The sequence below is a fragment of the Harpegnathos saltator genome, unplaced genomic scaffold (assembly GCF_003227715.2).
Source record: "Harpegnathos saltator strain DR-91 unplaced genomic scaffold, Hsal_v8.6 scaffold498, whole genome shotgun sequence".
Taxonomy (NCBI): Eukaryota; Metazoa; Arthropoda; class Insecta; order Hymenoptera; family Formicidae; genus Harpegnathos; species Harpegnathos saltator.
This window is the reverse complement of record NW_020230313.1, coordinates 528,750-545,578: the sequence shown is the minus strand read 5'-3', so window position 1 is coordinate 545,578 and position 16,829 is coordinate 528,750. Positions and strand designations below refer to the sequence as shown.

Here is a 16,829-nt window from a genome sequence, read left to right as displayed (position 1 = left end):
TATTTTTCTCACAGTTTCTCCCTTCAACATCATAATTTTCTCAATATTTATTCTTGAATTTATCTCTGAAAACCATCCTAGATTATCAGCGATGAGATGATTGTTCATGCAACCATCACACCTTACTATTATTACTCCTTTATTATACGCCAACTTTGATATTAGTTTGCTATTCCTCGTGCTGCATTTTTTACATGTAAAGATTAATTTCATTTTTCCCTCTAGTTTACCCAGTTCCTTGCGATCAGCATTAGCTTCCTCATGAACGAGACGACTGTGTCGGAATACGAATATACCATTTGGTTTGCATATATTCGGAATACAACGATGGTATACAGAATAATGAGCACACGCTAAACATGTGCCATAACGTAACACTTGTCGAATGCAAAACATATTAAATTTATATCTTCGACACCACTAGAATAACTAATTATCAACCGATATATAGCAAAAATAGCGAGATAAATGCAGAACTAACATGTATTAATATCTTCATTTAAAATCATACTAATTCCGCAGTCTTTATAGACAACAATGAACGATGCAGGTTATGCCGGTTATGTCAAGATCGTGTGTACAGTCAGCTGCAAAGAAACGGTACGGAAATGACACAATTTCATTGAATTTAACTGTACTAGAGATTCGAGTCTCGACTAAAATGAACAAAGTAAATAATGGTTCGAGTATCGGATAAATTGATACACGCTATGCGTATCTGGTGATATGAATCTTTGCTAAATTTATGCATTAACAAAGCAGAGAGAAGAAGGAGAGGGGTTACCAGCCGCTTTTAGCCGAGCCCGAGTGTGAGGCGCCCTCTGTACAACAGTGCACATGAACTACGATGCCAATGGCCGAGTTCAGTAGAACAAAGTGATCAGAGAGCGCTTAGTGATTATTGTTTGTGATTGGAGCATTCTTTTAGATTCTTCGCAGACCCAGAAGTATTGACCAATCAGGAGCGAGATTCAATGGAAAATCTAGTAATGTTGTCCAACTTGTTGAGTCTACTGAACGCGGTCAATGGCTGCATTCAGCAGACTCAACAAGTTAGACAACATTACTAGATTTTCCATTGAATCTCGCTCCTGATTGGTCAATACTTCTGGGTCTGCGAAGAATCTAAAAGAATGCTCCAATCACAGACAATAATCACTAAGCGCTCTTTGATCACTTTGTTCTACTGAACGCGGCTTTTGTCTCGATGAGCGCTACCGAATACAATTCTAAAAATTTACAAAAAGCGCCTGATTTAGATTTTCATTTTCATGGGTCTATGAAATTAATCGAAATCTAAACTAGGCGTCTTTTGTGAACTTTTAGAGTTGCATTCGTTAGTACTCGTCAAGATAAAGGAAATGACACCTCACCGGACTTTCTACAACCACCGGAAATGTGAGAAAATTTACATTTTTTGAAAGATAAAGTATAATATAAAATTTTTTGCAACACTAAGAAAAATTTGTTTCCAATTTATGTTTATTGTATATATTACATTAATATTTATTTTGATGTACATACACATTTATTATATTAGAATATATATGATATACATATATAGCAATATACATATACATATATATAGCGATTTTTAGAACTCGTAGTATAGTATACATGTTTGATCAGAATAATTGATAATAAAGTGCAAATAATAATAAATGTTCCGTAAAACGTATAAGATACAACGAAGCAAATACGATTCAAAATACCCACATTTTTCATAAAACATTAGTTATTGTTTGCAGAAGACAAGACTTAAAGAATATTTACTAGAACTAAAGAGTATAACTAGATTGTATTTGACAAAAAGAAAAGAAATAAATGATAAATGCATAAGGAGACGCGTATATTATATATAATTACTGTATAAATACTGTATACAGTAAAATATGTATGTAAAATGTTAAATTATTAAAATCTGATTTTTTGAATCTATCTTCATATCATTAGAATATTAGGTACGAGACTGATATAAATCTAAAATCTAAAACAAATATTAGACTGTAAGGTCATAATATCACCCGTTGTGCAGGAAGCATATTTATTCTAAATTAGTTCCATTCCAGTGAGAAATAAAAAAAAAAATATAAATTTGTTTAAATAATGATTCATCCGCATTTATAAACTTTAGACCATATCATCTCTTATTTTGAATTATAGTCTCTTATTTCTCCTTAGATATCGTCTCATCTATTGCTTCTAATCGCTCGACGACGGATGGATGTGAATGATACCAACTGGAATACAACTTATCATATAAAGGGAATTGTAAATTGTCTTCCTGCAATTTTAACAGAGATGTCTTTAAATACTGGCCATGGCCCAATGACGTGGCGAATTTATCTGCTTGGAATTCAAATTTTCGCTGGATCACCACATTAATGAAACAAAGGATCTAGAAATGAGATGGAAAATTTAAATAAGTGTTTGCAAAGAATTATTTAAAATATTACAGAATAACCGGAGAGAATATATTAGACACTGTACTTACTGTGTTCAATGGAATCATAATATATGCTATCACTATAATAAAGCCAATTAAGGTAGGCTGGTGGTCGGTAAATCCAAATGCCCTATACATCGGACCATATCGCCCAAGTTTTGCAAACATTAGAATATTGACTGCACCAAATACCTGAAAATTATTAAAATTATAAGATTATTAAAATATTTCACATTTTGGAACCATTTCCGAAATAAATATGCTTATTAAGACACATGATACACACACGTTATTTAAATGACTCACATAACTGGTAAATGTTTTACAATGATATTCTAAATAGCGACTGCAAAATATTACTAAATAACTACAAGATAGAGAAACATATAAACACAAATAGAATTAAAAATTATTTTTATGCGATTATACCTGTCCAAATATAAATTTTAGCAAGGTGTGATTGTGTTTCCAGTGACCCAATTCGTGTGCCAATATTGCAAGTATTTCATTTATGTCACAACCCTTATCCTTATCCTTATCCTTATCCTTATCAGCATCATCATTCTTTTTGCAATATCCCTTAATGAGTGTATCAAAGAGAACAATTCTTTTGTATTTGTGAAAGCCATACATATAGGCATTACTGTGAGTCGATCTCACAGAACCCTCAACTATAAACAGTTTTTGCAAAGGAAACTTTAAAGAGGCTGCTAATTCCTCGATCTTTTGTTTCAACTCGCCATCAGGTAGTGGTGTATACTTGTCGAATAATGGCGCGATCACTTCTGGATATATGATCATGACAAGTAATATAAACATCATTAAGAATATCCACAAGTATAGATAAAAGTAATCGCCACTGTTTTTAATGATCCAAAGTATAGAGTATCCAAGAGGAAATAAAATCAGATCAATTACAATGAACTGTTTAATAGTGTCCTTAGTGAAAAACCAGACTGTCTGAAAAAAATATTAGTACTTATTATTTATAGAGACATTCTCAATAAAATTTTTTTGCAATAAATAAAAAGGTATAATAGACTAAACACAACAATTTACACAGAGGTACTCACCTGCTTATTAAAACCATACTTCTCTTCCAAAACAAAAATATAATATACTGTAAGTGGAAGATTAAGAACTTCAAGGGATAAATTTATAATACACATATATATAGGACTTATTAATGTTTCTCTTTCATGATTAATACCACAATATTTGGCTATACCAACGCTCCATTGCCAAATAATATAAGGTCCATAAGTCAGTAAAATTATCTGTTAAAATATAAAAGAAAAAAGAATATATATACACACACACACACACACATACACAAATATCAATTAGAGAATAATAGCCACTCAAAATTTCCTTGTTTTATATAAATAAAAAATAACTTGTTATATATATACTTACCACATTAATGATATCAGAATGTAAGTTTGCAACAATATTAAAATTCATCTTATCTAATGCATATGCTCGAGCTTTATCATATGTATCTTTGGTTATTATACCTTCGACTGACTTTGGAAAATCAACAGACTGCTGTATTAGTGTTCTCTGCAACATTTTAAAAAGTTGACAGTAAAATTTACAAAATCAATCTCGATTATTTTTTATTATCCATTTATGTTCTTCTATAATTACCGTACAAAACATTAAGAATGAAAATGATATATATATATATATATAATATCAATATACATACGCCATCCATACGCAGGACACATACATACATGCATGCACAGACCTCCACACACACATTAAAGAATGATATATAATACATTATAATTTTTTATCAATTTTACAAACTATATTGTAACCTGCGTAATAAGTTTTATCATTGCAAATAGAAAAAATGAAAATAGCTGTGACTTACCTGACGCCAGAGTAAATAATAATTCCATGACTGCAATATACACATCATACCCAAAATCGTTCCAAGAAAATGTTCTTCAATAAAATTCACAAGCACCTCCATATTTCGACAGTGATTTTAACACAATATTGTTCTTATTATGCTACTAAATTAAACTCGCTGACTACCGCCAGTTATTATCGTTATATCGTATATATAATAGAAGCTAGTCTAACAGCCACACCATGCCAATTGATGTACAAATTTCTTGCGCAACACTTCACTTGGCGATCGCGTTGACGAGCCCTCTGAGGGGACAGACGACGTTCAATCCTCCCGAACTCTCTAGTTCGGAACTTTCATCGGTAAATGTAGGCCACCTATAATCCACCTACAAAGAACGAAACGTTTTAATGCACCTTCCAGTGTCGGTAAAGCGGTTAGGAAAGCTGTGGTAAGCTGATGTAAACAAGAATTTAATTTGAATATCGTTGTGTAACGTAAATGATCGTAATTGTCATCAGAGAGAAACATAGTGTTTAATAGAATAAACGTTATCATCGCTCACTGTAGAAAAGCACGAAGGAATAAAGCATAATTCTACGACTGTTATGCTCCTGTTATGCGTTGAGCGTCAAGTATCGCGTATCCACGACGTAACCTAACGAGCTCCCGTCATAAATAATAGGCGACGCTCGAGCAATCGTGAACATTACAGAGACATAAATATATCTGAATCGCCGACTGATCGTTGTCCATTGTGTCAGCCGAGCGGTGAGAATTGACGAAACGACTAAGAACACGAGTGAGACTCGACGATCGAAAATCTTAAAGGATGCTCGACGGACAGCGAGTATGGAATACGATTCGGAATCCAGCTGCGAGGGCCGTTGCTTGAGAGAGTTCGAAGATGCGAATGGTGCGAATGAGTCGGCGCATTCGACGCAGACACACGAGAAATGCGATCGACGCAACCGCGTCCTGTGCCAAACGTCTGCTTTGCAGACTATGTCGGAGCAATCGAGATTCGAGTTGAATCCAGCGAGTAAGAGTCTCTCGTCGCAGGTAATGGAATATTATCACAAGTACTCCCGAAACTCTAAACTGGATCAGTATTTCTCGCTACCGAATGCTCCACAGGAGGCTGTCAAATATTATTACAGTGTATACGAATTAAGCGCTAAAGTAGGTTCATCCAATAGGCAAGACTGCATCGGAGAGGAATACAATTTAAAGTCCTATGTCCCAAGAGAAAGACGTAGGTGGGTAAGACCTCCGTTGATTGGGCAGTCTTCCAACACGGATACTTCATCCAGGTATGTTCAACCATTGACAGATCTTCAAACACCTTCACCTGATCTCAAGCATGATACACCTGAAACAATACACGAGGAAAAAACTGAGAGCCCGGAGAAGCTACCAGAAGTTTCCGACAGAAAGCTGTCCTCCCCAACCTCCAGCGTAGCATCTTACAAGCCACTGGAATGGGACAGCGGCGCGGACGTTGGTTACTTCAATTCGCATTCTCAAAACAAGCACAACGACAAAAGATTGAGCACCATAGAACGTATGGCATTGGCACGAGGATGCTCAGCTGCTTTACGGTTAGATCCGGAAGGTACTACTGAATCCGGTATGCATTCCGGGAAGATCACAACGGCGCAAAGCGGTCCGAAATTATCGTCAATTCCTGACGCGAATTCCACGCCGTTGGTCGGAACTGCCTCGGGATCAGAGAGCGAAATAGAGATAACGCCCATCGTGAAGAACCATTTATCAGGTATTATCACGGGCGACGACATCAAGTCACAGGAGAGACGCGTTCCCAACGATGTCGTGCAGCAGGAAGCTGCAACGAAGTCCTCGAAGCACGAGACACGCTATTGCGACACGCCCACGTCGTCTACGTCTGTGTTCAAGATGCCGTTGGCGAAATATTCGACGGCAGAGAGAATGATGAGCAAACGTAAGGAGATCACGCGCCTGCCAAGCTCGCCGTTGAAAAAGAGCATCTCGATGAACGTGTTACCCGCATCATCGGCCAAGTCCTCTTTGAAGAGAAGCCAGAGCGACGAGAATCTAAACGCTAAGGAGAAGAAAGTTATACTGCCTTTGATATTCAACTCTTCGTCGTCTATCGCCACCGTGGTGAACAAGCCTGCGACTTGCGATAAAGTGATACAAACGAGTCCGGAAATATGTACTCAGGAGTCTATCGGCGTCCAAGTTTCGGACCTCGACGAGGGTAAGCTACCGTTAGCGGAGGGTGACCCCATTTCTCAAACGATGATACATTCCATTTTGAAGAAGTCCAAAGGTACATACAGAATAAAAGGTTCCAGGAAATGCGAAGACTCACGTCCGGTAGCCAATCCACCGGACACCAGCGCGGCTACGAAGGAAAATCAGACACAGCAGAGCAGTTCCGGAGAATTGTCGCAGAACGCGTCCACCTCGATAACACCACAGCCCGACGAGACGGAGGACGTGTCCGGGCGGGCCAACAGTTTCGAATACTTCCCGGGGCACACCTACGCGAACGTCCCACACGGAGGAGACGGCCACGTCTCTTCCGACACGGGTAGATCGAACTCCACGCTACCGAACAGCAGTTCCAGCATCAACGAGAAACTGTGGGGAGACTCGGACAGTTTGGTCCGCGACTTGGAGAGGAGCGTGAACATCTTGAAGAGTCTCGTCGACGCCAACAAGTGCGACAAGCAAGTGAAGAAGAGACTGATACAGCACGTGATCAAGCGGTTGGTCACCGCCAAATACACGGACGACAGGATCGAGCATAATCTGGAGGACAACGTTCCTTGGAACCCGGACGACGCCAGGAACAAGGTCTATCGAACCGAGCTGCTTCAGGCATTGGCGAAGAAGCACAGCACCACTGAGTCGTCCACGGACGAGTGGAACTTACGGAAAAAAGACACGTCTACGCAGAAGTCTGTCGGCACCACTAGCGACGTCATCAAGGAGGTAGCGTTGGAGAGTAGCAACAGCGACAAATTCGACCGGCACACGGACAGGACGGAGATGGACGGCAGGAAGGCGCGACTGGGACTGAGGACGGACGACTGTCAGCAGAACAGCAACACCACGACGGATCGTGATAAGAGCGAGAGCTCCGAGTGCTTCGTGCCGCAGCGAAATCACAAGAACGCCAAGGTGAACGATATTTTCTGTTATAAGGAAAGTTGCAAGCTGCCACACAGGGAGTCCACCACAACGAACAGCATACCACCTGCCGATCACAATAGGATTTTATTGGACGCCGTCGTGAATAACAGAAGAACGTCCGTCGAATCCAATAATAACACGGACAACAACACGGACTGGCGACTGCCGACCACATCGTCGGAGAGGCAATTCGAGCTGAAGAAGTGCAGCATGTCCGAGTCTGGCGACTCGAAGCTCGTCAATTACGCCGAAATGGAGAAGAGGAATCAGCTCATCTGGATCACGAACGAGATCAGTCACCTCTGCAACTTGAAGAAGTGCGTCTCGTATTATTTATTTCTTTTCTTTCTACTGTCCCCTGCCCCCGTTTATATAATCTCTCCATTTGAAAACAATTATCGCGAACAAATGATCATATCTGCCCTTTCTGCGAGAAACGAAGACATTTAACACCTCATTCCTCGAAGTGACTTGTAACTTATATTCCAGATTATTAGAACAGCCCAGAAGATTGGAAAGGTCGAAGTCTTCGCCGAGGAAGAATAAATCGGCGAATTTCAAATCGAAGCAGACGACGGCGCTCGCTTGTAGGCGGGAGCAAAGTGCAGGCACTGTGCACAGGTAGAGCGAAACTTATTCTCGCGTGATGTACGCTATTCACATTGTTATCGTATTGTCTGTCGCGTATCATATTATCAACCATTCAATTGCGTTCACCTGTGTTTTCAGAAACCGATCCGACTTGCTCGATGATCCCGTCAACGAGCCCTGGTCGTCGCACTGCAACTTAGCAACGTGCGAAGCTGCGAACGACAGCGCGATTCAGAGAATTATGAAGCGCAACAGTTGCACGCAAACAGCGTCAGACGTGTCCGACGCGTATTCGAAGACCGGCGGCGAGATCGTGTCCGCCTGTCGAACACAGTGCTCGACGATGAAACGCGTCGCTATTGGCGTCGGCGTGCAAACGTCGTCGCGGGAGATGCTGCTGGCGCCAACGGCGCCGACGACGCAGTCGGACGTACGCGACACGAAGTACACAAACTCGCAGCATCCCCTGTGCGCGCATTCCCAAGATAATAATTCCAAGTGCAGAGATCAGATCTGCCAAAAGCACACCGCCCAGATCGCGCAGCGTGCGTGCGCGCGGTGCGCGAATCAGAGCTCGAGCGATGCGACTAGACCGCGGAGGAGCTACCAAGGGGAGCAGCAGACGATCGTCTCGCAGCAGACGCAGACGAATTACACGAGCGACGACAGCGCGGCCGTGACGGAGGCCGCTCGTCGTCGCGCGGTACAGAGCATCGGCGTCCAGCAGAAACAGAAAGAGGCTAAGAATCAAATGAACAATGCTTCGAAGTCGAGATGCAGCTGCGTCCGCGTTGCGCACTCGCCCGTCAACGACAACAAGTGCGGAGCGAGCGTGGTCGAGGCCAAAGGTCGGGCAGAGTGTCACAAGAAAACGATGTTCACGGTATGCCCGTTGTGTTCCAAGCAGAAGCCCGTTGTGGAGGGCCACAACGGCGTCTGTAACTGCGGCGTATGCCAGAAGAGTGCCTCGTGCGTGCGCGAGAACAATCCGGGAAACGGCAAGGCGTATGGTCATGCGAGCGAGTGCGACGGCGCCTCGACGGATGTTAACGATGTGGACAGGAGAATCGTCATCGGCAGGTCCCGGCAGAACTGCAACGCGGACGGTCAAGGTAGACGCGCGCCGAGCTTCAATGAGCAGAACGGCATCGGGAACGCTTGCGATTGCAACGCGTGCCAGAGTCCGGAGACCACGGCGGAAACGTTGTGCGAGTGCCGTTCGAGCGGCCAGATCGACGACAGCGGATTGTGTCGGTTCGAGTGTCGCTTGAAAATCGCAGGGCGCCAATCGCTGACGCAGATGTATTCCGATAGCTCACAGGACAGCGACGTGATCGCGCTACCGCGTAAAGTACAAAGTAGCTTAAGATGCAACTGCGACGAGGCTTGCTCCTGCGTGAATAATCCAGTGAGGGATCTCACGCGGGCTAGAGCGCGCGGAAGCTACGCGTCGAAACCAAATCTCGTAGATGACAGCAATGTCAACAGGACGGAGAGAACAGGACGCAAATATTGTCGCGCGTGTGGTGCCATGTATCAGAATACCAGGAAATGCGACTGCCGCCAAACGTACCCTAGAGCGGTCGCGTACGAGTTGTCGTTCACAAAAGAGAGCACTATGAGAAACGAAACGTCCAATGTTGTTCAAATAACGCCGAAAGTTCCGTTCGCCAAACAACCACCGAATCCTGCGAAATCCGATACTTGCCCTTGCGACGTTATGAAAAGGAACGGCTCGAATAGGAATCTTCATCAAGCAAGCACGCTGCAGGTAAAAGTCCGAGTGAAATCTCGAACGAGCGAGATATTCAGTTTACATTCAGTTGTCCGAAGTAACTTTACTTCTACTATATTTTACTTGTCGAGTACAACGTTCCAGAGAGAAATTCAAAGATCAAGGAGAGTTCAAAAAGAGGTTCAAAGAAGTTTCGTCCAGCGTATAGCGCATACATTTTGTGACATTGTCTAATTTGAATTAATAGCTATTTAATTCATAATTATGTTTATTTTAGGATTATCTGTCTAAAAACAATCCCGAGTTTGTGGGCAATGCAGAAACACGTCGACAATACCTGTCAGAGATATGTCAATTACGAGAATTGAGAAAAGAAAAACGTATACAATTATTAGCAATGGCTAGTACGTCTAATATCATTAAATCTGCACATATATCGAAGCCAACAGGTAAGATTATCACACATACGGACACATACAGTCACATACACATGTCTGTTAAATTAATAAATTATTCTAATATACTCAAAGATACGAACCACGAATCATAGTGTTATATGCAATATATCTTAATTTCTTTAACCGGTACCTTTCAATACATTCGTAGTTTGCATGCAGAAAAAGATTAGCGACCAGGAAATGAAAGAGCGATTGCGTAAGCGATATCTCCGGCTGAACGAAGTGCGATTCAAACGACGACAGCAGGAAAGACAAGAAGAAGCACGTCGAAATAAACTCATGGCGAAAATTTTCTGCAAGAAGCTGCAGCAAAAGGTTTTGAGGGGCCAAGTAGATCTGTCTCAAAGCGTTAGCGTTATATCCAACTTATAGAGTCATTAGCACCTACTCGTGCAAAGTGCTTTCTTATCTTCGCAAATATCCAGAATGAGAGGTATTTTATCTTTTTATAAAAATCTCTTTCTTTCATTCGTTCATTAATTCGTTCATTCTTTCATTAATTCTATTATTCTTTCATTCTTTCATTCTCCTTCTTTTCTCCCTCTGCTTAGGCGAACAGTAGAAAAGATTTTAAAATGCATCGTTTCTTCAATAAAATAGAATCGATCGTATTATCTTTCTCAGGTAGTTGCGTTAAAATTTTTATTACGGTACTGTGTGTCCACGATCAGGTTACACTTGAATTCATGACTTATTTATGATTATCGAATATATCGCAGGTGGTGTAACCTGATCTATTAATTGACATACTAAAGTTATACATGCGTGATTTTATAATCGAATTTATTTTTACGTATGTAAACGATACACTTATAACCAGTACAAAATGATATCAACTCTTTTTATAAAAACATTTTGTTATAAACACTATATTTTTTTTATATACATATATATAAATGGAAACACATCTTTCAGAAATGTGGCCTCAATTTATCATTTATTATACTTAGAACTATATGAGAAAAACATGTATGTTCTGACTTGATCCTAAACGTAAGCACCATAGGATCATTTTAACGTAGAATCTAAAATATTAGCAGTAAAAGTTACAGTTACATAGCAAAACATATCACTTGCATATACCACCGATCAAAAGAGAAATGCTTTAAAATAGGAAGCATAATTATTACGTAGTACCTGAATCTCGTAGTGAGACTATAGCCATAGGAGAAGCCATAGAAGGAGGCATTGTTTTTTTCTATAAATCTGAAAGACATAGTAAATTGTAAGTATATAATATGATAAGATCAAAATGAAAATTTTATGAAATATTTGCTATATTGTTATCCGTTTTAACATTTTTACCATCCTTGTATCTCTGTGGCTATAGGTCCGTCTAGTATAGTATACCATAATACTTTTTTTATTATCGTATAAAGTAAAATCTGCTAATAAATTTTTTAAATACATATAATTTCAAAAAGATTTCGTTAGGAACTTGCAATTTATTTATTTATTTATTTTCTTTTATTCCCTTTTCTATCCTTTCTTAAGTCTACAAAACACATTTCGATATATTATTTTTTTCACCATCTAGTATCTATAAACATCTTAAAAAATATATTCTGTAAGAAGGTTCACTCTTTATATTGTTATTACTTTGTGAAACGTATGCACTTGCAAATAGTTATACAAATCAAATTATATAAACTGCCGATGAAATATCCGTTAATTTGCAAAAATATATCTCTAAGAAACAGCAATAATTATTTTATATAAAGTGATATTTTTGATAAACATAATAACATAAAAGTATCTTGCTACTCTATTGTCGATGCTATTCTCTCTTTAGCATTCTTTAAATCTAGTTTTCTATAACTACGCCTCTCTACATATTCTTGTAGTGATTCTTTTTTCCCTTTCACTCCAAACACCGTCTAAATATTCCGTTTTAAAGCACAAGAAACATAACGCAAGCGAAAAGGACAGCGTTTTCCATTTTTTGTTACTTCAAAATTCGGACGGTTGTAAATTGACGGTGAAATTCAAAACAATTGGAAGAAGGTGTCATTCGCAAGAGCATCTTGGAATATCTTAAAAGGAAAATATTCGAAAAGAAAGTGAACATATACTTGGGACTAGGATATTGCTCAAGATATACCGCCAGCGTTTTGTCATCCAGTGGCCAATCATTATTGGGAAATCCAAAATATGACTAACTGTTGGAGGAACATCTGATTCTCGCGACGAACTGGATTCCAGCGACGCGACAATGACCGCGACTGGTCGCGGAGTCGTCTTAACGTCGAATGGTTCGCCTATGGTACCGCACGAGCGAGCATGTACTTTCTCTTCGAGAATGTGTAGTCGTGGTGGTTGTGCATTAATCGCACGCCACGAAGGCCAATTTGGCTTTCTATTCGCGTTTCCGCTCGCTTCCGCTGCGAGGGACGACGATGCGTCTCGGAGTACAGCGGAGAACTCGCAAGTGAACGAGTTCACAGTAACAGAGAGCGAAGAAAGGAGTCGATAGCCGAAGACACAGGAGACCACCGTTACACGCCATTGTCACCATTACCGTATGCGCGAAATCACGTTCACGGATCAAGACCGACTCACCTAATTATGAGCGCTAAATCGTGACGGTTCTTCACAATCTACGATAGATCTCGTTCGTTCTTCGCTGTTTGCGTTCTAGTCGTCTTGTCGTGCGTCACGAAGCTCTTAGAGGAAAGATGAAGCGATGGCAGGTGTCATGAGAACTAGAAGAGCGAGTGTTCTTGCGACGTTTCTAGGATGTTTGCTGTTTCCTTGCGGTAATTATTTAGTAAGCGATCTCGCCGCGTGAAGATGACTTGCGACTTCGTGAGCAAGAGAGGGAAATCTGTGAAAAACATGAAATTGGATCGGTCGAAAGCGTTGCTTCATCCAGCATCGATGTCTCCGACGAATGCGTCAGCCTCCATATGAACGAGAGAAATTTAAAGAGCTCGACTTTCAAATATATTTTAGCGAATTCATTTTTAAAAGCTATATGTATCGAAATTATATTTTTAAATATCTGAAGGTTTAAATTAAATTTACTTACGTTACACTTGATATATAATCGACAGGATATTTAACAAATATGTTTATTAACTTCGATAAATATATGAAACAATGTTAACAGCTTATACGCAAGAAGATAATGGAGAATATAAAGGGAAATATCTAGGAAAATTGAATCCATATCATCATCAAGTCTCCGGTGACGTCTGGGCTGTGGACCAGTACACCTTGTTGCTAACTTCTTTCAATTACGATGGCAATGGAGCTGACACGTTTTTCTGGGCAGGAGGGTCCAACAGACCGGGGCCTCAAGGATTTATCGTTCCCGATGAGTGGGGCAAGTAAGCTGCGTTTCTTTTTACAATTTTCTCGCAAATCCATGCAAATCAAGTACTAAATTTCGACCAATCTCACGCTCGACATTAATAGTCGTTTATTTTCTTTTTCTTTTCAGGACGAATATCTTATTGCGATACTTCAACAAGGATTTTACGTTGACTTTGCCTGATAATAAAAAAATTACGGATATCAAATGGTTTGCAGTGTATGACCTATCGAGTCAGGTAACGTAAACCTTGTATTACGATGTAATTACTGAAGACAATGTCATAGTTGACATACTAAATGTATTCACGGATGATCTTGTAAGACAGTCAACATATGAATAGCTTTGAATAGTTGTCCAAAATATTTCTTTTACTTTAGAATACTTTCGGTGATGTGTACATCCCAGAAGAATTTGATCCACCTGCACCTCAGAAGATATCGCAGTTGAGTAGAAGATCTCATAACGTCTCGTCAGAGTCCATCGTAATTTTAGACTCAAAAACCATCAGCATACCGCAGTTTATCTACGATGGACAAGGTGCGGACACGTATTTTTGGGTCGGTCTTGGCCCACAACCGTCCAGCAAGGGCCAGAAAGTGCCCGATGAATACGGATAGTAAGAGAAATAACAATTGCAATTGTTGTGTGCAAGAAATTCTAGCTACTAAATTTAAAAATCGATTTTTCCTTTTCAGCATGAATCCTCTTAGAGCATATAATAACGAAGACGTTACATTGGAATTGCCTGGCGATATGACTGTTTTCAACATAGATTGGCTAAGCGTCTTCGACTTGAAAACTAAATCGAACTACGGTTCCGTCATCATACCGGATGGACTCAATGTACCGCCATCGTTGATCAAAGTCATTAAGCAAACGCAGTCTCTTCCGAATTGCGTTCAGCTGCACAAACGCTACCAAGTCGCCTGGGAGATCTTTGGTCCACAAATCACTATCCAATTGACAGGTCAGGTCGGTACGTATACTCAATGAACTACATCCCATTGATACGCAAGGTAATTCTAAGATTTTATCTTAGTTAAACGTCGATTTTTACGTTTGTCGAGTTTAACAACTCGAATTTCTGCGTTGTGCTATGATTATTTTAATTAATACATGTCTCAATGTTTCTAGATGAAGACGAGTACATGGCATTCGGTTTGTCGGGTTCGGAAGATTCCAGCCGCATGGAAGGTGCGGACATAGCCGTCGCGTATATGGACGGCACCTGTGGATACGCAACGGATTATAACATTACAGCAAAAGCGCCAGTACGTACGACATCATTATTCGAGTAACTCTTGTATGAAATCTAATTTATGATTATGGCGATAGTGTGGGAAAGTTCTCGGCCAGTACAAAGGCGTTTGCAGAGACGAGCTTCTTGGCGGTTTGGACAGCAATCAGCTGTACACCGCAGTGAGAGAAAATGGTATCAACACTATCACGTACAGACGTACACTCATTCCATGTGAGTAACATAGTCGCGTTGATACGTTCATATGGGACATACGAATCGTGCTCGTAAACGTATAGTGTCCAAATTTCCATCTTCGCATAGCCGATCCCGGAGACAAGGAATTCCCTACGGATAAACCAGTCTATGTAGTTTGGGCCTTGGGTAGACTCGATAAAACCAACAACGAGCCCAGCTTTCATGATTTATATCCGACGAGTGATGTAATATTAGAGTTGAATCGCAAAGAGCCGGAGAACAGTTGCATCGATTTCACAGAGAGTAGCAATAAGTTCTATCAGAGGTACATGGAAAATTGATATTTCGTGCTTCCATAGAATCGTAAACTTGCTTCTGATTTCGTCTCCCACAACTGACCATAACATATCTTTTTCTTCGCAGAGAACCTTGGCAGAAGGCGGAGATATTCGACAGAAGCGTTAGAACCTTCAAAGCGACCATTGGACCTTCCGGAGGCAAAAGAGGATATCAGGGGATCACGGGTATGTAAATCCCAACATTTCTAACTCCAACGGTTATTTCTCCGTTTTTTTCTTCTTTTCACAACGCATTATCGCGCAGTGAACCCAACGAAATTAATTTCATAGGTGCACCGTCGGTCGGTCTTGCATGGTACATCGAGGGTATGTTAATACCTGAATTATATTTACGTCGAGGTTTGACCTACAGTTTTCGCGTTCACGGTGGCAATAATCCGCACAGTGCAGAGCTATATCATCCGTTAATAATAACGGATGAGTCTCACGGTGGATATGATACGCTCAGCGATCTCGCGCAAAGCAAGATCAGAGTATTGGCTGGTGTTGAACTGACTAGAAGAGGTCGACCACGACCCACCGCAGGTTCGTGTAGAATCAGGTTTATATATTTAAGCGTTCTTCTACATAAAGTTCTACGTCATGTCATAGATCGATATAATGTTCGACACTTCGTTTCTCGTTTCATTCTGTCTTCATTATTTTTTTCAGTCGGGCCACTTTGTTTAAGTAAACATAACGGTCGAGACAGAAGACTGGACGACAATTTCCCATCGTTCAAAAAATTCAATCGGACCCTCGTGCAAACTTGTGAGCCAGGTAAAATTATTCCTCAATTCGGCCAAACATCTGTCGACTTGTTAAATGAATAACGCGAACATGATTTCTAAATTTCAAATATATATTTCACATTGAAAGCCTGAACTGCTTTCCTTCTTTTATATATAGGAGAAGGCGGCACATTAGTAATAAGTCCAAACTCATCATGGCCCGACCTGGTTTACTATCACTCGTTCACACACGCAAATATGGGATGGAAGATTCATGTAGTCGATTCTTATACGAGAAATGGTGCGATCATACATAAATCGTCATTCCTCATTGCAATCGTGACTGTGTTTTTCCGTCCACTATAAAATTAGATATAAAATACAAAGAAATATATGCTCCATATATTTTCTTAATCGTAAAAATTCGTTACACTATGTGCATATCTCGATGACAAAAATTATAAATCACTGTATCGTTTTTTATATCGTTTGGAATATCGAGAAATATTAGCATGACAGATTCCTTTAAATTATGTATGTTACAAATTTTTATTATTTAGTAATCAAATCGTAACGAATAATTTCTCATTGCAATTAAGAATATATTTTTTGCGTTTTCAATTGCTATGAAGTGTTTAATTCTATTTCATATATATAAAAAAATGTATAGGTAGATTTCATTTTATATATAAAAGAAACAGTCAAATGAATAACAAAATATAATATCAGACA

The 16,829-nt window shown here is 40.0% G+C and overlaps 3 protein-coding genes across 5 annotated transcripts; 2 read left to right on the top strand and 1 right to left on the bottom strand.

Annotated features, from left to right (window-relative positions):
* Positions 1–1,591: 1,591 nt before the first annotated feature.
* On the bottom strand, positions 1,592–12,977 carry LOC105181789 (CAAX prenyl protease 1 homolog). Its single transcript, XM_019840745.2, has 7 exons — positions 12,837–12,977; positions 4,329–4,698; positions 3,863–4,009; positions 3,520–3,723; positions 2,876–3,406; positions 2,495–2,638; positions 1,592–2,398 (listed from the first exon to the last, which is right to left on the bottom strand). Exons 2-7 carry the CDS (start codon positions 4,428–4,430, stop codon positions 2,168–2,170), a joined length of 1,359 nt encoding a protein of 452 aa, XP_019696304.1. The 5' UTR covers positions 4,431–4,698; positions 12,837–12,977; the 3' UTR covers positions 1,592–2,167.
* Positions 4,738–10,686, top strand: LOC105181790 (uncharacterized). Of its 2 annotated transcripts, XM_011138784.3 has the most exons (6): positions 4,738–6,552; positions 6,643–7,810; positions 7,983–8,114; positions 8,223–9,855; positions 10,097–10,268; positions 10,426–10,686. In XM_011138784.3, exons 1-6 carry the CDS (start codon positions 5,163–5,165, stop codon positions 10,647–10,649), a joined length of 4,719 nt encoding a protein of 1,572 aa, XP_011137086.1. In that variant the 5' UTR covers positions 4,738–5,162; the 3' UTR covers positions 10,650–10,686. The 2 variants fall into 2 exon arrangements, with proteins under 2 accessions (XP_011137086.1, XP_011137085.1); XM_011138783.3 differs by having other exon boundaries at positions 4,738–7,810.
* Positions 10,666–16,742, top strand: LOC105181788 (protein Skeletor knk). Of its 2 annotated transcripts, none has more exons than XM_019840744.2 (12): positions 10,666–10,710; positions 13,387–13,606; positions 13,720–13,828; positions 13,971–14,209; positions 14,289–14,569; positions 14,728–14,864; positions 14,929–15,064; positions 15,155–15,353; positions 15,452–15,552; positions 15,658–15,912; positions 16,039–16,146; positions 16,276–16,742. In XM_019840744.2, exons 1-12 carry the CDS (start codon positions 10,704–10,706, stop codon positions 16,461–16,463), a joined length of 1,980 nt encoding a protein of 659 aa, XP_019696303.1. In that variant the 5' UTR covers positions 10,666–10,703; the 3' UTR covers positions 16,464–16,742. The 2 variants fall into 2 exon arrangements, with proteins under 2 accessions (XP_019696303.1, XP_011137082.1); XM_011138780.3 differs by lacking the exon at positions 10,666–10,710 and adding an exon at positions 12,849–13,033.
* The last annotated feature ends 87 nt before the right edge of the window (positions 16,743–16,829 follow it).